Source organism: Camelus dromedarius, chromosome 9 (genome assembly GCF_036321535.1).
Source record: "Camelus dromedarius isolate mCamDro1 chromosome 9, mCamDro1.pat, whole genome shotgun sequence".
NCBI lineage: Eukaryota > Metazoa > Chordata > Mammalia > Artiodactyla > Camelidae > Camelus > Camelus dromedarius.
Genome location: NC_087444.1, coordinates 75454741 through 75474806, shown reverse-complemented (window position 1 = coordinate 75474806; position 20066 = coordinate 75454741). Strand labels below are relative to the sequence as shown.

General features: G+C 48.9%; 3 protein-coding genes and 1 long non-coding RNA gene across 18 annotated transcripts in view; 3 read left to right on the top strand and 1 right to left on the bottom strand.

Annotated features, from left to right (window-relative positions):
• The window catches only part of LOC135318412 (sialic acid-binding Ig-like lectin 6), a 37395-nt gene extending 36135 nt beyond the window's left edge, over positions 1 to 1260 (top strand). For all 7 annotated transcript variants that reach the window (XM_064489707.1, XM_010999906.3, XM_010999904.3 and 4 more), the window contains one exon: positions 796 to 1260. In XM_064489707.1, coding sequence (XP_064345777.1) covers positions 796 to 969 — 174 coding nt within the window. In that variant the 3' untranslated portion in view covers positions 970 to 1260. The remainder of the gene's footprint in view (positions 1 to 795) is intronic.
• Positions 1261 to 1619: 359 nt separating this feature from the next.
• LOC135322138 (uncharacterized) lies at positions 1620 to 12492 on the bottom strand. 2 transcript variants are annotated; one of them, XR_010382486.1, is made up of 2 exons: positions 12353 to 12492; positions 1620 to 1869 (listed from the first exon to the last, which is right to left on the bottom strand). It is a non-coding gene; the product is annotated as an uncharacterized LOC135322138 (long non-coding RNA). The 2 variants fall into 2 exon arrangements; XR_010382487.1 differs by lacking the exon at positions 1620 to 1869 and adding an exon at positions 9668 to 11485 and having other exon boundaries at positions 12353 to 12469.
• On the top strand, positions 1861 to 10475 carry LOC105106072 (sialic acid-binding Ig-like lectin 13). Its single transcript, XM_031457159.2, has 7 exons — positions 1861 to 3906; positions 4107 to 4385; positions 4617 to 4664; positions 7591 to 7848; positions 8098 to 8188; positions 8518 to 8598; positions 9396 to 10475. Exons 1-6 carry the CDS (start codon positions 3468 to 3470, stop codon positions 8588 to 8590), a joined length of 1188 nt encoding a protein of 395 aa, XP_031313019.2. The 5' UTR covers positions 1861 to 3467; the 3' UTR covers positions 8591 to 8598; positions 9396 to 10475.
• LOC105094785 (sialic acid-binding Ig-like lectin 14) lies at positions 12414 to 18324 on the top strand. Of its 8 annotated transcripts, XM_064489823.1 has the most exons (6): positions 12415 to 13078; positions 13133 to 13507; positions 13722 to 14000; positions 14177 to 14218; positions 15460 to 15805; positions 16067 to 18324. In XM_064489823.1, the coding sequence occupies exons 1-5, from the start codon at positions 13045 to 13047 to the stop codon at positions 15747 to 15749; spliced, it is 1020 nt and encodes a 339-aa protein (XP_064345893.1). In that variant the 5' UTR covers positions 12415 to 13044; the 3' UTR covers positions 15750 to 15805; positions 16067 to 18324. The 8 variants fall into 8 exon arrangements, with proteins under 8 accessions (XP_064345894.1, XP_064345896.1, XP_064345893.1 ...); XM_064489824.1 differs by lacking the exon at positions 15460 to 15805 and adding an exon at positions 15806 to 15941 and having other exon boundaries at positions 12414 to 13507; positions 14177 to 14245; positions 16048 to 18324; XM_010986879.3 differs by lacking the exon at positions 15460 to 15805 and adding an exon at positions 15806 to 15941 and having other exon boundaries at positions 12415 to 13507; positions 16048 to 18324.
• Positions 18325 to 20066: the final 1742 nt, after the last annotated feature.

Below are 20066 nucleotides of genomic sequence, written 5' to 3'. Positions count from 1 at the left end.
TGAGGGTGTGGCAGGATAGGGGCGAGGGGTCCGTTACCATCTTTACTGCAAGATCTGATCTGTGTCTGTCTTCTAGTACCTGACTACCCTCGCCCTGGATTTCTATTTCAAAATATCTCCTATCACAAATCTAGCACTTGAAAAGTATCTGCTTTTTATTTGTTTAGTAACTGCTTCTCCTAGAAAACGCTAAGTTACATAATAGCAGGGACCGCGCACAGTTCCTAGTCCTCACACAGCCTGAGCAAAGGACGGCACCACAGTTAGAAAGAACTGGTTTTGGGTCCTGGCTCAGTGGTGCACATAAAGATGTGTGTCTTCAGGGCAGTGCTTATAATCTGTCTTAGCCTTAGTTGTTTTTTTTTTTTAAATCATTTTCTTCCTTCCAGTTTGAGATATAATTGACACACAGCACTGTATACTTTTTTTGTGAGGAGGTAATTAGCTTCGGGTTTTTTTCTTTTAATGGCAGTACTGGGGATTGAACCCAGGACCTCGTGCTTGCTAGGCACGCGCCCTACCACTGAGCTATACCCTCCCCCAGCCTTAGTTTTACTATTTGTAAAACGAATAGGATAATAGTACCCTCTCCAAGCATTTTTTAAGAAGACTATAATGTAATTAGTACGAACACTCACCAAGGGCTGATCGATCTGAATTATCAACTATTTTTGAATAACTGAATGAGTAAATGAATGATAAACACGCATCAGTCCCAGTCCCATTCTGGTCTTCGGCTGCTTTCTCCCAGACCCTGTTGCCCGGCTCTGAGTCCCTTCTCTCTGTTCCACTCAGGAGCATCAGTTCGGGACAGACACCCCTGCAGACTCCCCGGCCCCTGCTGGGGCTGGCCCCATCTCACAAGACGAATGCCAGCTGCACTACGCCTTCCTCAGATTTCACAAGCTGAAGCCTCAGGGACGGGAAGGCATGGACACTGAATACTCAGAGATCAGGACACACAAGTGAGGAATCACAGTCTCACAGTTCTGGAGGCTGGAAGTCTGAGAGCAAGGAGTCAGCGGGGTTGGTTCCTTCTGAGGCCCCGCTCCTTGGCTTGTAGATGGCCGTCTTCCCGCTGTGTCCTCACACGGTCTTCCTTCTCTGTGTGTGTGCATGTGTGTCCTAAGTTATTCTTCTTATAAGGACACCAGATGTATTGGATTAGAGCCCACCCTGATGACCTCATGTTAACTGAACTTGTAAGACTCTATCCCCAAATACAGTCACATTCTGGAGTACCCGGGATTAGAACTTCAACTGATTAATTTTATGATTGTTTTCAGCCCATCACACTCCACCTCCAACTATTGTAAAGTGAATGACTTTCTTGGCAATGGTATGAGTGCCCTAGTATACGTGGAAGACCACAGGACTTGGGACCAAAGGCCAAAGTTCAAGTCCGTCCATGCCACTTACTGAGGGAGTCCCTTTGGCTCTCTGTGGCTCACGTTACTGTTCTGCAGAGCAGGTCAACCATCCGTGTCTAACCAGATTGTCGTGGAAGAATGAAAGATACACAGAAGACAGCCAACAAAAGTCGCTTTTCGTGGACTCTGAACACAGACTTGTGCCAGGACTTTGGCTGCCTGTTTTAACAGAAAGTTTTTGCTAACCACTTCTCCTAAGGCACGGAGGGCCCAGTGCCAGAGACCACAGAGCTCTCCCCGCTAAGACCGGAAACAAGGCGAGGACGGCTGCTCTCACCTCTTCTGTCACACGGTGTATTGTAGGTTCTCCCCAGTGCAATACGTGCGAGAAATAGAAATAAGAACTATCTCATGCATGAAGTAAGAAGTAAAATGGTCTTCATTCACAGACAACAAAACTGTGCGCGTAGAAAATCTAAAGTGATCCACGAAGAAGCTTCTGAAACCAAGGAGAGAGTTTAGCCAGGTGTTAAGATACTTGTTCAAATTCCGAAATTCCTTTGCAATTCTACATATTGGCCAAGGACAATCAGAAATTGAGTATTTTTTAAAGATGCAGGCTACAGTAACACGAAATGTGAAATTAAAATACAGGCAAGTCCTGTACTTTGAAAATAGTAAAATACTGCTTAAAGAAAAGAAAGAGGCCCTGACTAAGTGGAGATGTAGACCATGTTCATGGATTGGAAGAGTCAGGATTGTCAGGGGACCAGTTTCCCCAAACTGATGGCCAAATTCATTGCAACCGCAAATTCTCAGTGAGTGCTTTGGTAGAGCTTGACAAGCTGATTCTAAAATAAACATAGAAAAGCAAATAACAAGAATGTCCTAACACATTTTGAAAACTGACAGTCAATCCGTTTAAGGAGAGCCCCCCTCCAGTGCCTGTCCCACTCTCCCAGGATCCCCACCACTTCCTCTGCACGCACCAGCTGCACAGCCAAAACCTTTTCTCCATATCCAGGAGCAAGACTCATTCCCAAAAGATCCTGCTGGTTCCCAGTGGTGATCATGCCCAGCCTGGCGGTCTTCATCCCACATGTGCTGAGCACCAAAACCCCGTGGCCAGAGGTCTGCATGAGCAATGCCTTGCCTGCTCCCTGCAGGCCAGTGAGGGGAGTGTCTTCATTTGTCAAGTTCCCCTCTCTCTCTCTCCTCTCAGAAGAGAGCCAGTCTCATCCTTTCGTGCTTGGAAGAAATGAAGGACATAATACATGAATGAAAGCCTGCTTCCCTGTATTTACAAGAAACAGAGCTGAAACAGAAAGGTTCGAATGACAAGATGGTAAAAGATTTCACCGTGCAAGCACTAAGTGTGGAAAATGGCATCCTTCAGAATGAGCACTTCATGAAGATCAAAGGTTTTAATTCACTCTCCTCCCCACATATAGAATTCTAAATATGGTCGCACCCACAGATGGAATCTCAAAACACACAAAACACAAATACTCACAGAATTACAGCTCCTCGTCACCTGGAGCTCCAGGTGCGGGGATGCCTACTGTCTCCCCACGGGGCAGTGACTCAGCGAGCAGCGTCCAGGGCTGGTGTGTGACCCCGGGAGCAGAGGGGATGCCCGCCACGTGGACACTGAGGGAGGGGGGGCAGTAAACCTCCTCACCTCCCACCTCCCGTGTCCCTACGTCCCACCCTGGCTGGATCGACCTCTACAAACATCTACACCTGTGGCTCTAGGGGTCTGGCCATTAGGGACCCTTTGTCACTTTGCAGAAAATGGCCTCCAAGGAGGAAGGCACTGACAGGGAGGCAGGAGGTGGGGTGTCTCCCACCGTCCCTGGCCCAGGGCCCCCGAGAGTGCGTGTGCGGTGGTGGGTGGTTGATCTCTAAGGGCTCTCCTGGCCCCAGCAGTCTCTGGGGGTGAAGTTCCTCCTCTGAGGAGGGTCAGTGTTCTGACCTCACCCTCATCTTCCTGTTGGCGGCCGCCTCGAAATCTTGCAACTTCTACTTCCAGTTCTTGAGAAACGAACCTTGAGAAAGAGACTTTCCCCGGGGAGCCTGGCATCGCCAACCCCAGACATGCTTTTGCTGCTGCCGCTGCTGGCCCTGCTCTGGTGGATGAGCGGGGCCGCCGAGGGCCAGACGGAGCCCGGGAAGGATTACACGCTGCGCGTGCAGGAGCTGGTGGCGGTGCAGGAGGGCCTGTGTGTCCACGTGCCCTGCTCCTTCTCCTACCCCTGGCAGATCTGGACCATCTTTACCTCTGCTCTCGGCTACTGGTTTCAGGAAGGGGCGGTGATGCTGCAGGATGCTCCCGTGGCCACCAACAACCCAGATCGGAAAGTGCAGGAGGAGACCCGGGGCCGATTCCACCTCCTCGGGGACCCCCGGGCCTACAACTGCTCCCTGGACATCAGAGATGCCAGGAGGAGGGACAACGGTTCATACTTTTTTCGTGTGGAAAGAGGAAATACGAAATATAATTACATATCTAACCGGCTCTCCTTGTATGTGACGGGTAAGGAGTGGGGTCCAGGAGAAGGCCACAGGGGAAGGACTTGGGGGTCCTAGGACAGGGCTGGGATGGGAGCCCCTCCTGGGAGGGGGCGGGGTAAAGCAGGTTGGGGGCTCAGAGGAAGGAGCTGGACCCAAGCCTGAGGCTCTTGGGGCTGCACCTCCTGATACACGTGTCCCCGCATCTCCCCATCTCCTCACCAGCCCTGACCCACACACCTGACATCCTCATCCCAGAGACCCTGGAGGCCGGCCGCACCGGAAACCTGACCTGCTCTGTGCCCTGGGCCTGTGAGCGGGGCACACCCCCCATCCTCTCCTGGAAGGGGGCCACCATCTCTCCTCAGGTCCCCATGACAGCCCGCTCCTCAGTGCTCACCCTCACCCCATGGCCCCAGGACCATGGCACCAACCTCACCTGTCAGGTGACCTTGCCTGGAGCTGAAGTGACCACGACGAGGACCATCCACCTCAATGTGTCCTGTGAGAGCCAGGCCAGGACACCTGGGTCCCTGGCGGGGTTCTGAGGGCAACAGGGAAGGGGGTGTCAGGGCCTCGGATGTTGGGTGCTGGGTCCCAGAAACCAAGCTGAGAGAGGGTCAGGAGGATGCCGGCCACCACCCTTTCCCCATTTATGCAGCTCCTGGGGACACAGGGCCCATGTCTACCAAGGCCTCACCATTGATGCGGATCCGCCATGACTTTCTGTCCCAGACCCGCCACAGAACTTGACTGTGACTGTCTTCCAAGGAAACAGCACAGGTAGGAAGGAGCCCCCTCAGGAGCTGTAGGGAGCAGGACCTCTTCCATCTCAGGGCTGGGCTAGCTCCCTGCCTCATCCTGGACCGGTGACCAGAGGCCCCCTTGTGGGTGAGCCCAGTGGTCCCTCCCCCTCCTCAGCCCCCATGGCCTCTGTGCCCAGCTGCCCCAGCAGCCCCTCACTCCCCTGGCACTGGTCCACTCCCTCCTCAGCTACCCAAGAACAAGGCAAAATTTATACCACAGAGCCCACCTTCGAGGCCTCTTATCATCCGTGTCCTGATGGCTCCTCCTGCCACCTCTTCTTATTTCCCTAACAATTGTTTACCTAAGTACCTTTGAACAGGTAATATATTCACATGGCCAAAAATTCCAAATGCTCAGCGGAGTCTGTCCTCAGATGCCCAGTCCCCTGGCAGGAAGTAACCAGTGTCCATACGCTACTCGGAGCCTTGGTCTGCCCACCTGAAGGGCTCAGGCAGCCTCTGATACCAGTAGTACAGGCATCCTTGTTTTTCTCTGTGACTGTAGAGTGTTCCATTGCATGGTTTTGTATACATCTTCTGTCAGTGGAAAATCCTGGCATCCATTTTATTCTACTGACCGAAACGCTGCATGAATAATCTTGTAACTTTCTCGTGTGTGTGTGTGACTTTGGGATAAGTTCCTAAAAGTTAAATAGTTGGGTTATGTGTTTTTTCTATTTTTTTAATTGAAATATAATCGATCTATAACATTATATTAGTTTCAGGTGTATGATATAATAATTTGATATTTATATTCATTGTGATATGATCACCATAATGTCTAGTTAACACCTGTCACCACACATAATTCCAAAATTTTTTCTTATGATGAGAACTTTTAAGATCTACCCTCTTAGCAACTTTCAAATACGTAATGCAGTATCACTAACTATAGTCACCATGTTGTACATTTCATCCCTGTGACTTATTTATTTCATAACTGGAAGTTGGTACTTTTTGACCTGCTTCACCCATTTCACCCACCCTGACCTCTGGTAACCACCATATTCTCTGTATCCATGAGTTTTTTTGTTTTTTGGTTTCTTGAGATTCCACCTGTAAGTGAGATTGTCTGACTTACTTGACTAAGCATTATGCCCTCAGCATCCATCCACGTTGCCATAAATGGCTAGATTTCATTCTTTTCCTATGGCTGAGTAATATCGCATTGTATATACACGGCATTTCCTTTATTCATTCGTCCGTTGATGCACGCTTAGGTTGTTTCGGTGTCTCGGCTGTTGTAAATAATGTTGCAACTAACATGGGGATGTAGATTTCTTTTTGAGTTAATGTTTCCATTTTCTTCAGATAAATACCCAGAAATGGAATTGCTAGATCATATGGTAGTTCTATTTTTATTGTTTTGAGGAACCTCCTCAAAGTTTTTTTTTACAGTGGCTGCACCAATTTACATGCCCACCAACAGTGCACGAGGGTTCCCTTTTCTCCACATGCTCTGTTTATAAGACATCTGGCCAAACTCTTTTCCATTGAGGTTGACAAGTTTCCACCCCACCAGAGATGGGTAAAAGTGTAGGTGTTTCTCCTAGCCTCTCCAAAGCAGAGTGGGGGCAAAACCTTTAGAGCTTTGACAATATCCGGTGAAAAAAATGGAATATCCATGTAGTTTTAAGTAGCATTTCTCTTGTTGTGGGTGATGATGCTCATGATTTTGTATGTTGAAAAGTCATTTTTTTTTGTTTTTGTTTTTTTATTCTGCAAACTGTCTGTACATCTTCTTTGTTCAGGTTTCTACTGAGTGACTTGACTTTTTATTATGCATTCTTAAAACTTTTTTTTCCAGTAAGAGGAATTGGCCATTTTTCTCTAATACGATTTTCAACAACTTTGCTCAGTAGGGCACTACTTTTTTGTTGTTGGTTAGTGATTCGAACAATACTTCTTAGGGATCTCTTTTTTGGGGGTGGGTAATTAGATTTATTTATGTATTTTTAGAGGAGGTACTGGGGATTGAACCCAGGACCTCATGTATGCTGAGTATGAGCTCTACCCCTTGAGCTATACCCTCCCACAGGGATCTCTTTATATCTGTAGCCACATTTACTGATGTCTTCTCTTCTGGCTTCTGCTTTTCCCACTTTGAGTTTAAAAAAACAGATGCTGCTTTTCCTCCTGTGGTCTCATCTCTGAGGCTCCCCACCCCCCCACCCCCTTCCCTCCAGCCCTGCAGGTCTATTCACTTTTTCCTGGACATGGGCAGGCCTTGGTCATCTTTGTACTCTCTGTTCCTCCTTCCTGCAATGCCCTTCCACCCCCTCATCATCATCTTGCCAGCCCTGCTTGCCCTTCACACTCAACTTCAGATGCCACCGCCTCCAGGAAGCCCTCCTAGACCTGCCAGTAGCATTTACATTGGCATGCCCAGGGCTCCTGCAAGCCAAAGTCACTGCCATCACGCTATGTGTCATGTGGTGTTGTGAACTCCTATTCCTGGGTCCCCCGCTCCCCACCAGACTGTGAATTTCTAAGAGTCAGTCACCTCGGAGACGCCTGGTGAAATCAGTAAACTAGTGTTAAGTGAAAACATGAATAAGGGACAAAATTTTTCAGGGACAATCCGGGTTCTGAACGAAGGGGACATGGAATTCAGGGCAGGGCTGACAATGTGCAGGGGTGTTCTGTGAAGCCCAAGACCCCCCTCGGTGCTTCCTGGGGCCTAGATCCAGCCAGACAGAGTCCATCAGTGCAGAGATGGATCTGCATCATTGAGCGCAGACAAGGATGGGGCCTGAGCCGTGCTCTGGGCTCATGCTCACTCCTCCAGAGTGTGGCGCTCTCATTCAGTGCCGGTGAGCCTGTCCCTCTCAGCTGTTCTCCAACTATATCCTTCTTTCTCTCAATCTCTTTGTCACTCTGACCCTCTGTCTCTTTTTCTCCAGTATCCAGAGCCCTGGAGAATGGCTCATCGCTTTCAGTCCTGGAGGGCCAGTCCCTGCTCTTGGTCTGTGTCGCTGACAGCAACCCACCTGCCAAGCTAAGCTGGGCCCGGGGGAGCCTGACCCTGAGCCCCTCACAGCCCACCAACCCGGGGGTGCTGGAGCTGCCGCAGGTACTCATGGGAGATGAAGGGGACTTCTCCTGCCGAGCTCAGAACCATCTGGGCTCCCAGCACATCTCTCTGAGCCTCTTCCTGCAGAGTGAGTGTCCAGGGGCTACACAGTGAGCTGCAACCCCACCAACGCCCTAGCCCACCAGTCCCTGACTGGTGCAGAGTCCAACTGCTGGACAGGCAGGTTGTGGGGTGGGGTGAGGCCCAGGCACGAGTGGTCCGGCATCTGGTGAATCAGGAAGGCCTGGAAGGCCGATGTCCGGAGTCCTCCTGGGAGCGGAGGGACACAGGATTGGGATTCGGCAAGTGAATCCATCCTCGTGCCACTTTCCCGCAGGGCCAGCGGGGCGCATGGTAGAGGTGATCGTGGCCATCTGGGAGGCGGTTGTCAAGATTCTGTTCCTCTTCCTCTGCCTCATCGCCCTCCAGTGAGCACCACACGAGAAGGGGAGGCGCGGAGAGGGCGGGGCGCAGGAGGGGCGGGAGCCGGGCAGGCAGGAGGCTGACCGGAAAGGGGTTGGGTGGGCGTGGGGGGCGCTGAGGACTCCACGTGGGCACCTGCTCGACCTGCTCGGCCGGCCGCCTAGTGACCGGGCCGGGAGGTACCTGCTGTGTTCAAGAGGGTCTGTGGGGCCAGACCTGCCCTCTCCCACCTCCATCACCCCTCCAGCCCCTGAATAGGAATGGGGGCAGGGTGAGACTGCTGCCCGCTACTCCGGGTCTGACCAGACTGAAAAAGCCTGATCTCTTCTCTCAGAGTGAGGTCTCCCTGGAGGAAGGCAGCCAGGCCCTCAGGGGGCATGTCAGATGCAAACGGCATCCCAGGTTAACCCCCCAGGTGAGTGATGCGGGTGTGTCACCACTCAGCATTTCACTGCACACACTCCCCCCCAGGGTGGCCCCGGGATTGCTCTGCTTAGCATGGCCAGAGTTGAGCTGCCATCTTCCTCCCCAAACCCACTTTCTGGTAGGTTCCCTGTCATGCTGATGACAAGGCATCCCCATCTCTAAGGCCAGAAGGGCAGGTGGTTCTCCACTTTGACCTCCCTCCCTTCTCCCAGATCCAACAAATCGCTAAGTGTTATCCGTTCTTCCCCCAAAGCGCAGCTCATCTTGATGTCTGTCTCCTCCCTGTCCTGACCCTGGGCATTCCAGAAGCCTCATCTTGGGTCTCTGAGCTCACCTACCTCCTGCCTCCATCTCTCTCGGAAACACAGGCCTGCAGGCTGTGTTTGCAGAGCCCATCAGTGTCCACTTCCTGCTCAGCAGGAACAGTACTGTTTTCCCTCCATGGCCAGAGACCGAGGAACACACGCCACAGGCTGGATTTGCAGCCCTGGTGGCTCCGCTCCTGCTGGGCTCTCCACCCAGATCCCTTCCTCCTCCTGCGTCTCCCAACATCTCTGCACCCAGCCTGGTCAGACCTCTGTGACTCTGAGACTTTGCCTGTGTAGTTCCTTCTCCTGAAATGCCCTTCCCTCCCTAGCCCTGCCTCTGCAAGTCCTGATCATCCTTCAGGCTCAGTCTTAAGTGTCATCCAGTTTGTGTGTGTATGTGTGTGTGTGTGTGTGTGTGTGTGTGTATTTCATTGTATGGTTCTGCGTGGAAGAGTGATATTTAGTTATTTATTCACAGACTCATTCAGCAAATATTATGGAAGACCTACTATGTGCCAGCACAGTCATAGGCACCAGGGGTACATCAGTGAACACAACTCCCAAAGTCTCCACCATCCAAAAGACTTGACTAGACACTTCCACAAAGAAGGTAATACAGATGGCCAGTGAGCACCCAAAACAGAAGCTCAGTCATTGGAGAAACGCAAATCAAGCCCATAACGACGTACCGCTTCACGCCCACTGGGACAGCTGTTGTATAAAAAACCCAAGAAAATAGAAAACAGAAAATAACAAGTGTTGGCGAAGATGTGGACAGATTGGAACCCTCACATGTTGCTTGTGGGAAGGGAAAACAGGGCAGCCTTGTGGAACACGCTTTGAATATCCTCCAAGAGGTCAACAGAATTACCGTAAGACCCAGCCCCTCCACTCCTCGGTGTAAACTCAAAGGAACTGAAAGCAGGGATTCCAAAACAGATACTTGCACACCATTGTTCACAGCAGCAAAATTCACAGCAGTGGTGGAACCAATCCTAGAGTCCGTCAGCCGAAGAATGGATGAACCAGATGTGGCATACGCATACAATAAAATAACATGCACCCTTACACAGGAGTGAGTGCAATTCTGACACGTGCTACAACACAGACGACCCTTGAAAATGACATATTAAGTGAGAGAAGCCAGGCAGCACTCACTTGAGTCTGCCCGCTCTCCCCTTGAGAGTGTTCTATCACAATACATCCTCACTTTACTTTCTTAAGGAAAAGAGAAGAAGTCAGACACAAAAGAACAAATACAGTACAGTTCTGCTTATATGAGCGACCTACAAGGCAAATTCTTCAAAACAGAAAGTAGAGTGGCGTTGCTTGCAGATAGGAGACGGGGCGGGGGGTGGGAGGGGATGGCGAGGAGTTACTGTGTAACTGATACAGAGTCTCTGTTTGGGATGATGAAAACATTCTGGAAATAGACGGTCATGACGGTTCCCCTGACATTGTGAATGTATTCAGTGCCACTGAATTGTACTGTATAAGAATGTTAAATGGTGTTTTATTTTATGGCTGTTTTACTACAATAAAACAAAGGCAATGAGAAGCACTCTGGCATCAAGGTGCTTTCATTACGGGGACAAGAATTTTGAAAGGAAATAAGAAAATGTGAGCGTGTCAGAGATTGACACATATTTAGAGGAAAATCACGCAAGGAAAAGGAGCAGGTGACACACTGGGGTGGGTTTTCTGTACCTGAGTGTGAGGAGGTGATGTTTGAACAAAGACTTGGAGACAGGGAGGAAACAGGCTTTTTGAAAAAATTTTTTTTTGTTTTGTTTTTCGGGGGGACGTAATTAGGCTTATATATTTATTTATTATTATTTTTATTTAATGGAGGTACTGGGGATCAAACCCATGACCTCCTGCATGCTAAGCATGCACTCTACCGCTGAGCTAAACAGGCTTTGTTTACCTGAGAGAAAAATGTCCCGAGAAGAGGGAAAAGGCGGCCAGTGAGGGCAGTGCCTCTGAGGCAGAAGCAGGCTTGGTGTGTCATGGAAGCAACAAGACGCTGGCATTTGACAGCACAGGGAGGCAAAAGGAGCAAGAGAAGCTGGAAAGATGCTGTAGACCCCATGGAAGACCCCTGCAGGTCAGTGCAAGATTCGGGGAGACTTCGAGGAGAACGGATGAATGATTAGACCCTCATTTAGCAGGATCCCAATGGCTACTATGTTGAGAATCAGCCAGCGTGGAACCAGGGCAGCGGGAAAAAAAAAAAAAAAAAAAGATAGAGAGAGATGTGGCAAGGCACTGCTGGGTACTCCAGGCAGGAGATGATGGTGGAATGGACCAGGGAGGTCGTGGAGACAAGGAGGATATATTTTGGAGATATTGTGCAGGTCAAGCTAACAGAGTTTTCTAATGGATGTGGTAAGTGAGGGGAAAAAAGGAGCAAAAATAGGGCTGAATTGTTTCTTCTGAGCAACGGGACAGATGGAGTTGTGTAGCGTGGAGGACTTCGGAGAGTGGGGTTTTGAAGGGTGATGCTTATTCTGAGAAGCCACTTGGTATCCAACTGGGGATGCCAGCTTGAGAGCTGGGTCTGAAGGTCTAGAAATCAGGAAAGGGGTCCAGGGTAGAGACCTTAGAATGTCTAGTTAGTATAAGATGATGACAATAGATGAGGTAAAAAAAAAAGGGGGGGGGAGTGGGATGATTAGAGTATAATACTTCCTCAAAAAATTAAAAAATAGAATTAACATATGATCCAGCAATTCCATTTCCGGATCCCTGTCAAAAAGAATTGGGGGTAGAGCTCAGTGGCAGAGCATGTGCTTAGCACGCACAAGGTCCTAGGTTCAATCCCTAGTACCTCCATTAAAAATAAATAAGGAAAAATAAAAATTTTAATAAATAGACCTAATTATCCCCCCAAAAAACAAAAACAAAAAAATTCAATTTTTTTAAATATAAGAAAAATTGAGAGCAGGGAGTCTAGGACATGTTCATACACTCGTGTTCACAGTGGCATTGTTTGTTCACAATAGCCAAAAAGTGGAAGCAACCCAAGTGTCCCTCAGTGGGTAAACAAGGTGTGGTATATCCCTACCATAGAATATTATTCATCTGTAAAACGGAAGGAATTTCTGACACATGCTACTGCATGGATGAACTTTGTGGAGGGCATTATGGAAGTTGAATAACCTAGTCACAAAAAAAGACAAACACTATAGGATTCCACTTGTATGAGATACCCAAGGTGGTCAAATGCCTCAAGATAGAAAATACTGTGGTTGCCCCTAGCTGGGAGGAGGGAGGAATAAAGAGTCGTTATTTAGTGGATATAGAGTTTCAAGTTTTTCAACTTGAAAATAGTTTTTTTTTTTTTAACTAGATTCCAAAAAAAAAAAAAAATCATACTCTTTAAAAAAACCCCAAAGAAACCCAATATACTGCCAGGACGCACGGCAAACTCACCAGTGATGCAGGTCTAAAGCCCAGCTGACAGTGCTGTGCGTTTGGGGAGGAAGTGGTGGGGCTGCGAGGGGAGCAGAGCGGGTATCCCTTCTTGTCTCCAGGTCACCAGCGCACAGGAAGATGCTCACTGCTCGGTGGATGAGTGCGTGAATGATCGGCTGCTGCCTTCATGTCACCTCGGAGCCCCTTCTTTCCTTCTGCTCCAGACGCTCACACAGACCCTAAAGAACCCTGCATCTCGAGGACCACCCCCACCCCCACGCCGCCCCGCCGAGGGTCTAAATGAGGCAGCGACCCTCCGGTCAAGGCAGGCGTTGACCAGCTCCCTGGTGTGCACAGCGGTGCTCGGGTGGGACAACCGTAGGAGACTCGCCGTGTCCCATGCCTCGGTGTCCTCCGAGGTCCTGGTCCTGGCTCTGGCGCTGCAGGCACGCGCCCGAGATGGGGGGCAGGGCAGGGGTCTCCTCCTTGCCTGCTCCTCTCCGGGCAGGTCTCCGGGGTCCCTGGGCCGAGGGGTGTCCTCCGCTCTGTGCAGAGAGGGGACCAGCTCCGGCTCCCGAGTTCCTCTTCTGTGAACGGCCGAGTCTCGTGCTCCTCCCGGCTTCCCGTGGGTCTCCCCGGGGCCCTCCCTCCCTTTCACTTTCCCCTTCTCTTTTCAGACACAGGACGCGCAGAAACCCTCCGACTCAGAGATGCTGCGGCTGCTGCTGCCCCTGCTGTGGGCGGGTGCGCGGGCGCGGGGAGGCGGCGCGGGCTGGGCTCACCCCGGTTTCCCCGCAGGGTCCCTGGCTCAGGTACCCCGGCTGGAAGTGCAGGAGTCCGTGGCGGTGCAGGAAGGCCTGTGTGTCCGCGTGCCCTGCTCCATCCGTCCTTGGGGCTACCGGGCCATCTCTAGTCCAGTTCATGGCTACTGGTTCCGGGAAGGGGCCAGCGTGTTCCAGGATGCTCCCGTGGCCACGAACAACCCAGATCGTGAGGTGCTGAGGGAGACCCGGGGCCGATTCCGCCTCCTTGGAGACCCCCGGAATAACGACTGCTCCCTGGACATCAGAGACGCACAGAGAGGGGACACGGGGACGTACTTTTTTAGGGTGGATGGAGGGCCTTTTATGAAATATAATTACAAACAGGACCAGCTCTCTGTGCACGTGACGGGTAAGGATGGGGTCAAGGAGAGGACACATGCAGGGGTCCTGAGGGCCCCCAGCGCAGGGCAGGGAGGGGATCCACTCTCTTCTCATCCTGGGAGGGACCCAGGGGGACCCAGGGGACAGGATACTGGGGCTGGCCTGAGGCAGAGACTGCTCCTGGGGGGAACATTTGGGGTCCCCACCTCCAGGGTGTGTGTCTGTGTCTCCCTCCTCTCCAGCTCTGACACAGACACCTGACATCCATGTCCAGGGGGCCCTAGAATCTGGCCGCCCCAGGAACATCACCTGTGCGGTGCCCTGGGCCTGTGAGAGGGGGACACCCCCGACCTTCTCCTGGACTGGTGTCGCCCTCACCTCCCTGGACCCCAAGACTCTCCATTCCTCAGTGCTCACCCTCACCCCGGGGCCCCAGGACCATGGTGCCAACCTCACGTGTCGAGTGACCTTCCCCGGAGCTGGCGTGAGTGTGGAGAGGAGCGTCAGGCTCAACGTGTCCTGTGAGTGCGGGGCCAGGACACCGGGTCCCTGAGGGCGGTGGGTGTTGGGGAGGGGGTTGGGATACTTGGAGACTGTTCTTGGAGGCACCCCGGGGTCAAGAGCGAGACAACACCCAGACCCCACTACCTTGCTCGTGACCGCCTGTCAGGAGGCCAATTATTGATTTCTTTTTCAGATGCTTCACTGACTGTCCGGGTCTTCCGGGGAAATAGCACAGGTGGGAGAGTCCCTGGGCAGAACCGAGGTCAGATGAGGGGAATGCTGTGAACTGGACACAGTCAAGCCCATCACTCCTCATCCTCTCGTCCTATGTCTGCCTCTACCCCCATCCCTTCCCCTGGCAGGACTCTCTCTGGGGCCACTGTGAATTCCTAGGTGATCACTCACTGTCACCTCTGCTTGCTCCCTCTCTTCCGACCTCCTTTCCCCTGTCACTTTCCCATGACATCCTTTCCCTGATTCCCTGCCACTGCCTTCACTGTGCCGTCTTGGTCTCCCACAAGGAGACTGAGTTCCCAAGTTGGGTACCATGTTTTTAGTCAATTTCTGCAGGACCGCGAGAGCAAGCTCATCCACCTGGGGGTACAATTTGGGGTGGGGGGGAGGTAATTCGGTTTGTTTGTTTATTTATTTTTAATGGAGGGACTGGGGGTTGAACCCAGGACCTCGTGCATGCTAAGCATGTGCTCTACCACTGAGCTGTACCCTCCCCCGCCACAAGGGATACAATCTTACTTCTGCCCTGAGATACTTGGGGTATCTCAAATCAAATCAAAACAAGTGTCACAAGTCTCTGTCCTGAGTAACCCCAACTCCCCCTGGGAAGGGCCCTCCCACGTGAGTCTGTCTCCTGGAACTCACTTCAGACTCTGTGTCTCAGCCAGCACTTCCCACTTCTCAGTGAGGTTCGCAAACTTAACTTCCTGAAAATGCTTCATGTCACCCCCCTCCCCCCCCGTAACTGCCACCCCGACCCGACCCGGGTGTCCGTCCTCTCCCTCGCTTGGCCTGAGTGAGATCTGGACCTGGACCAGCCTCCCCTCTGGCCCACCAGCCTCCAGTCTTGCTTCTGTCCAGCCTGCCATGATCTGACCCTCATCCTTCCCTGCTCAGAACCCTCCCAAGGCTCCCTGTGTCCCTCACAGCCTGTGTGCAGGCCTCCAAGGGGTCAGACTCACGTGTGTCAGCACCCCTGCACAGTTTCACACATCAGGGTCTATCTTCTGGAATGTTCTCTCCCAGGTCTAGATGTAGCCGTCTCTTCCTCCAATGTCCGTCCCCCTTTCCCGGGATCACTGAGTTGCCTTTCCTCCCCCTCACCTCACCTCCTGGACGTCCCCGCTGCGCGCCCTTGCCTGTGACATTTCTCTCAGAGATAGTATTCCTGTGTCGGGGAGGATAAGAGAGAAGGGTCTCTCAGCCTGGCCCTTCCAGCTCTGCCTGTCTCCCTAATTCCAGAAATCCTGGGCAATGCCACCTCCCTGCACATCCAGGAGGGCCAGTCCCTGCGCCTGGTCTGTGTCAATGACAACAACCCACTCTCCATGCTGAGCTGGTTCCGTAGAAGCCTGTCCCTGAGCCCCTGCCAGCCCTTGGATCCTGGGGTCCTGGAGCTGCCCCACGTGGTCTTAGGAGATAGAAGAGAATTCACCTGCCGAACTCAGCACCCGGGGAGCTCCCACTGTGTCTCCCTGAACCTGGTTGTACAAGGATGCCTGGGATCTGAGCTGGGCCGTGAGCAGGATTAAGATGTGGACTTAAGGAAACACACACCTCCACCTTCCGCCCTCTTTTCCTCTTCCAGGTACCTCCTGTTCCTGCCCCCAAGTCTCTGGGGAGCAGCAGGGCACCTGGCCCCTGGTTCTCACCTTGCTCAGGGGGTCCCTCATGGGGGCTGGTTTTCTTCTCACTTATGGCCTCACCTGGATCTATTATACCAGGTAAGAAGCCCTTCTCCAGGTGACCTACACTGGGGGGACCCCTTGTGTGACCACCCATCTTGCCCCTCTCTGGAGCAAACCCTCTGCAAAATGGCTCTCTTTGCAGAGCTGTGTTTCCCTCACAGGTGCAGAGGCGCACAAGGGGATATGGCTGAGAGGTGTGACTGAGCGCCCTTCCTCCAGGCAGCCCTCCAGAGCCCCGACAGGTGGATGAAAATTCACCAACCCCCTGTCTCCTGACACTCACCCCTGCACCCGTCTGCGAACAAGGTGGTACTGGATGGCCCTGCCTCCTGTCCAGAAATAGCATCTCTTCACTTCTGGTCTCCAAGACTTTTCCAGATAATTCTACAAGAACAGTTGGGAGGGCACATGAGGAAATATTTTTATTACTCAATTGAACTATACTCCACATAATATTTTTGCGTCTGTGTGCTTCCCTTAGTGGGGTTTTGCTAAACCCATAATGCAACCCCTTAATATAGTGTCATAAATCCCATAATATATTGTTTTTTAAAAGAGATTTTTTTGAATTAGGAAAATGAACTCTTATATTTATCCACCTAGGAACCATTTCAATTGCTCTCCATTCCTTTGGATTGCAAAAATAAGATCCCCTAAGGAGAAGTAAACATAAGCGGAAGCCCCTGTGGAAAGAACACAGCAAATGGGCCCGACGTGGCTAACAGGGACCCAAAAGAAAATGAAATCAGGCAGTCATGACAGACGCGGGGTTCGGTCACGTACTCTGTGTTCTTTAGAAAAACCACAAACAAACACTTTAAAGGCAATAAGTACTTCTGATTGTGCTGAGGGTCCCTGGAAAACCCCTAAGGAGATGCTCCAATGATAGTCATCATCAGAAACTTGCAGTCAGGCTTCAAGAATCTTCCAGTCCCCTTGACAAGTCTCCCAACTGTGGCTTCTGTGGTTTCTGCTTTTAAAAAATCCCTCACCCCTTCAACTCCCAGGAACGTACTTTTAGTTACAGCCAAAGGCTGCTTAGCCCTGGTTTGCAAACCTTGTGAACAATGAAGCCGTCCTTTGGCTTTAAGATAACCCTGACTCTTTTCTCAGGTTTATTTCTACCTTATGATGATGGTATGATTTCTCTATAGCATAATTTTCCTTTCATCTGAAGATCTGCTCATATATTTTTGTAGTGTGGGTATGCTGGTGATGGGCTCTCTCAGCCATTGTTTGTCTGGGAAAAAGTTTTCATTTACATTAGCTTTGGAGAGAGATTTTATTGGATAAGGAATTCTAGGTTAACATTTTCCCCCTTTCTGTTGTTCAAATTCTTTTGGCTTGCATGGTTTCTTCTGAGAATTCTGCTGTGATCTTCGTCTTTCTTTCTTTGTGGTTTATATTTTTCTCCGACTGGTTTTAATATTTTCTCTTTTTGCACTGGGTTTAAATAATTTGATTAATTTGTGCCTTGATGTGCAAGTGTGTGTGTGTGTGAGAGAGAGAGAGAGACAGAGAGAGAGGGATAGATTATCCTACTTGGAGTATTTTGAGTATCTTGAATCTGAAATTTTATACCTGTGATTAAATTTGTAGAAATTGAAGCCAATATTTATTTAAATATATTGTATTCTTTCTCTCTCTGTTCTCCTCTGGGTCTCCAGTTTTACATATGTCATATTGCTCAATATTATCTCATGGATAACTGAGCCTCTGTTCACCATTTCCAGCCTTTTCTCTCTGTATTCTTTCGTCTGAATAGGATCTGTTGCTACATCTTCGAGTTTACTGATTATTCTTCCACAATATTGAATCTGTTGTTTGTCTCATTCAGTGAACTTCTTATTTCAGATCATTATTTTCTTCTCTCAAAGTCAATTTCCTTAGTCTTTAATCTTACATTTGTTCTTTATTATATTAATGTTTTCCTTTACATCCTTGAGTATATGGAACATATTTGTAATAAATATTTAAATGTTTTGGTCTGCTAGGTCTGTCTCTTCTGTCATGTCTAAATTTGATTCCATTGAATGAGTTTTCTCTTATTAAGTGTCACATGTTCCTACTTTGTGTGTCCAGTAATTTTTCACTGAGTGCTGAACATTGTCAATTTTATGTGACTATTGACTTGGTCTGGTTCTATTTCTTTAAATAATATTGGTCTTTTCTTCGATGGCAGTCATGTTATTTGCATGTTGGGTCAATATTTTAAAGGTTCTTTAATTTTTTATTGAAGTCGTATTGATGTACAAAATTAAGTTAGTTTCAGGTTACTACAGAGTGATTTGACATTCGCAGACATTATGAAATGATCACCATGATAAGTCACCTAACCATTTGTCCCCATAAAAATTTATTACAGTATAATTGAACATAAGCCATATGGATGTAATACAGAATGGAATTTTATTTTATAGCTGGTGGTTTGTATTTATTCATCTTCTTCACCTATTTTGCCCCCTTCACCCCCTCCCCTCTGGCAACCACCCATTTGTTCTCTATATCTATATGAGTCTGTTTTCATTTTGTTTTATTTGTTTGCTTTGATTTTTAGAATCCACATATGAAATCATATGATATTTGTCTTTCTCTATCTGATTTATTTCACTGTGCCTAATACCCTCTAGATTGATCCACATTGTCAAAAATGGCAAGATTTCATTTTTTCTTATGTCTGAGTAATATTCATTACTTAGTGTGTATATATATATATATATATTCATTCATCTGTCAATGGAAAATTAGGTTGCTTTAATATATTGACTAAATATAGCCATATCTTGACTAAATATATATATAATGGAATATTACTCAACTATAAAAAAGAACAACATTTTGCCATTTGCAGCAGCATGGGTGGACTTCTAGGGCAGTATGCTAAATGAAATAAGTCAGTCAAAAAGACAGATACCATATGACATCACTTATATGTGGAATCTAAAAAGTACAACATAACAAATAAAGAAGCAGACTCACAGATATTGAGAACAGACTAGTGGTTACCAGCAGGGAGGTGGGGAGAGGCAACACCGGAGTAGGGAATGGGAGTACAAACTATTGTGTGTAAGACAGGCTCAAGGATGTATTGTACAACACAGGGAAAATAGCCACTATTTTATAATAACTGTAAAGGAAATTACCTTTAAACTTGTATAAATTTTTTAAATTTTAAAAATTAAATTAAATTAATAAAGTTAAAGAATCACGGTGCTATAAAAACTTTTTTATTTCTCACACTGCTGAAGGCTGAGAAGTCCAAGATCAAGGCACTGGCACAACAGTGTCTGATGAGGGCCATCTTTCTAGTTCATAGGCACTGTCTTCTCTTTGTGTCTCCCCACAGTGGAAGAGATAAGGAGCTAGCTCTGAGGGGTTTCTTTCATAAGGGCACTAATCCCATTCATGAAGACTCCACCTCCATGACATGATCACCTCCTAGAGGCACCATGTCCAAATACCATTATATCAGGGGTTAAAGCTTCAACATATGAATGTCAGAGAGAGGCACACAGCAAGCAGTCTGTAGCAAAGGCTGGAGCTGTAATTGGTAAATAATCAGCAGCCATTTATAGATAAAGGGGTATCTGGTCACTCTGTGTTTCAGACAGTGTTCCTGTTTGGGTCTGTATTGAGACGTGACTACAGCAAGTATCACTCCTATTGTTTCATCACAGTCACAGAGCGGCTTTGTCAGGTGTCAGGTCCTTTTACTTATTTTTTTAAATCTTTTTTGAGGGGGAGGTAATTAGGTTTATTTATTTTGGGGACAGGTACTGGGAATTGAACCCAGGACCTCGTGCATGCTAAGCATGCATTCTACCCCTTGAGCTATGCTCTCTACCAGTCTCAGGTCCTTTTAAAATCATTTCTGTTCAATAGGGGAACACCGGGGCCTGGCTGTCATTGCCAGCAGGGGCTACTTTACTCTTTATTTAAAAATTTTTTTTTAACTTGCACTCTTTTTTATTGAAGTATAGTAATTTCACAATGTTGTGTCAATTTCTGGTGTGCAGCATAATGTTTCAGTCATCCATATACATACATATATTCATTTTCACACTCTTTTTCTTCATAGGTTACTACAAGATATTGAATATAGTTCCCTGTGTTATATAGTAGGTCCTTTTTTTTTTTATCTATTTTATATATAGTAGTGTG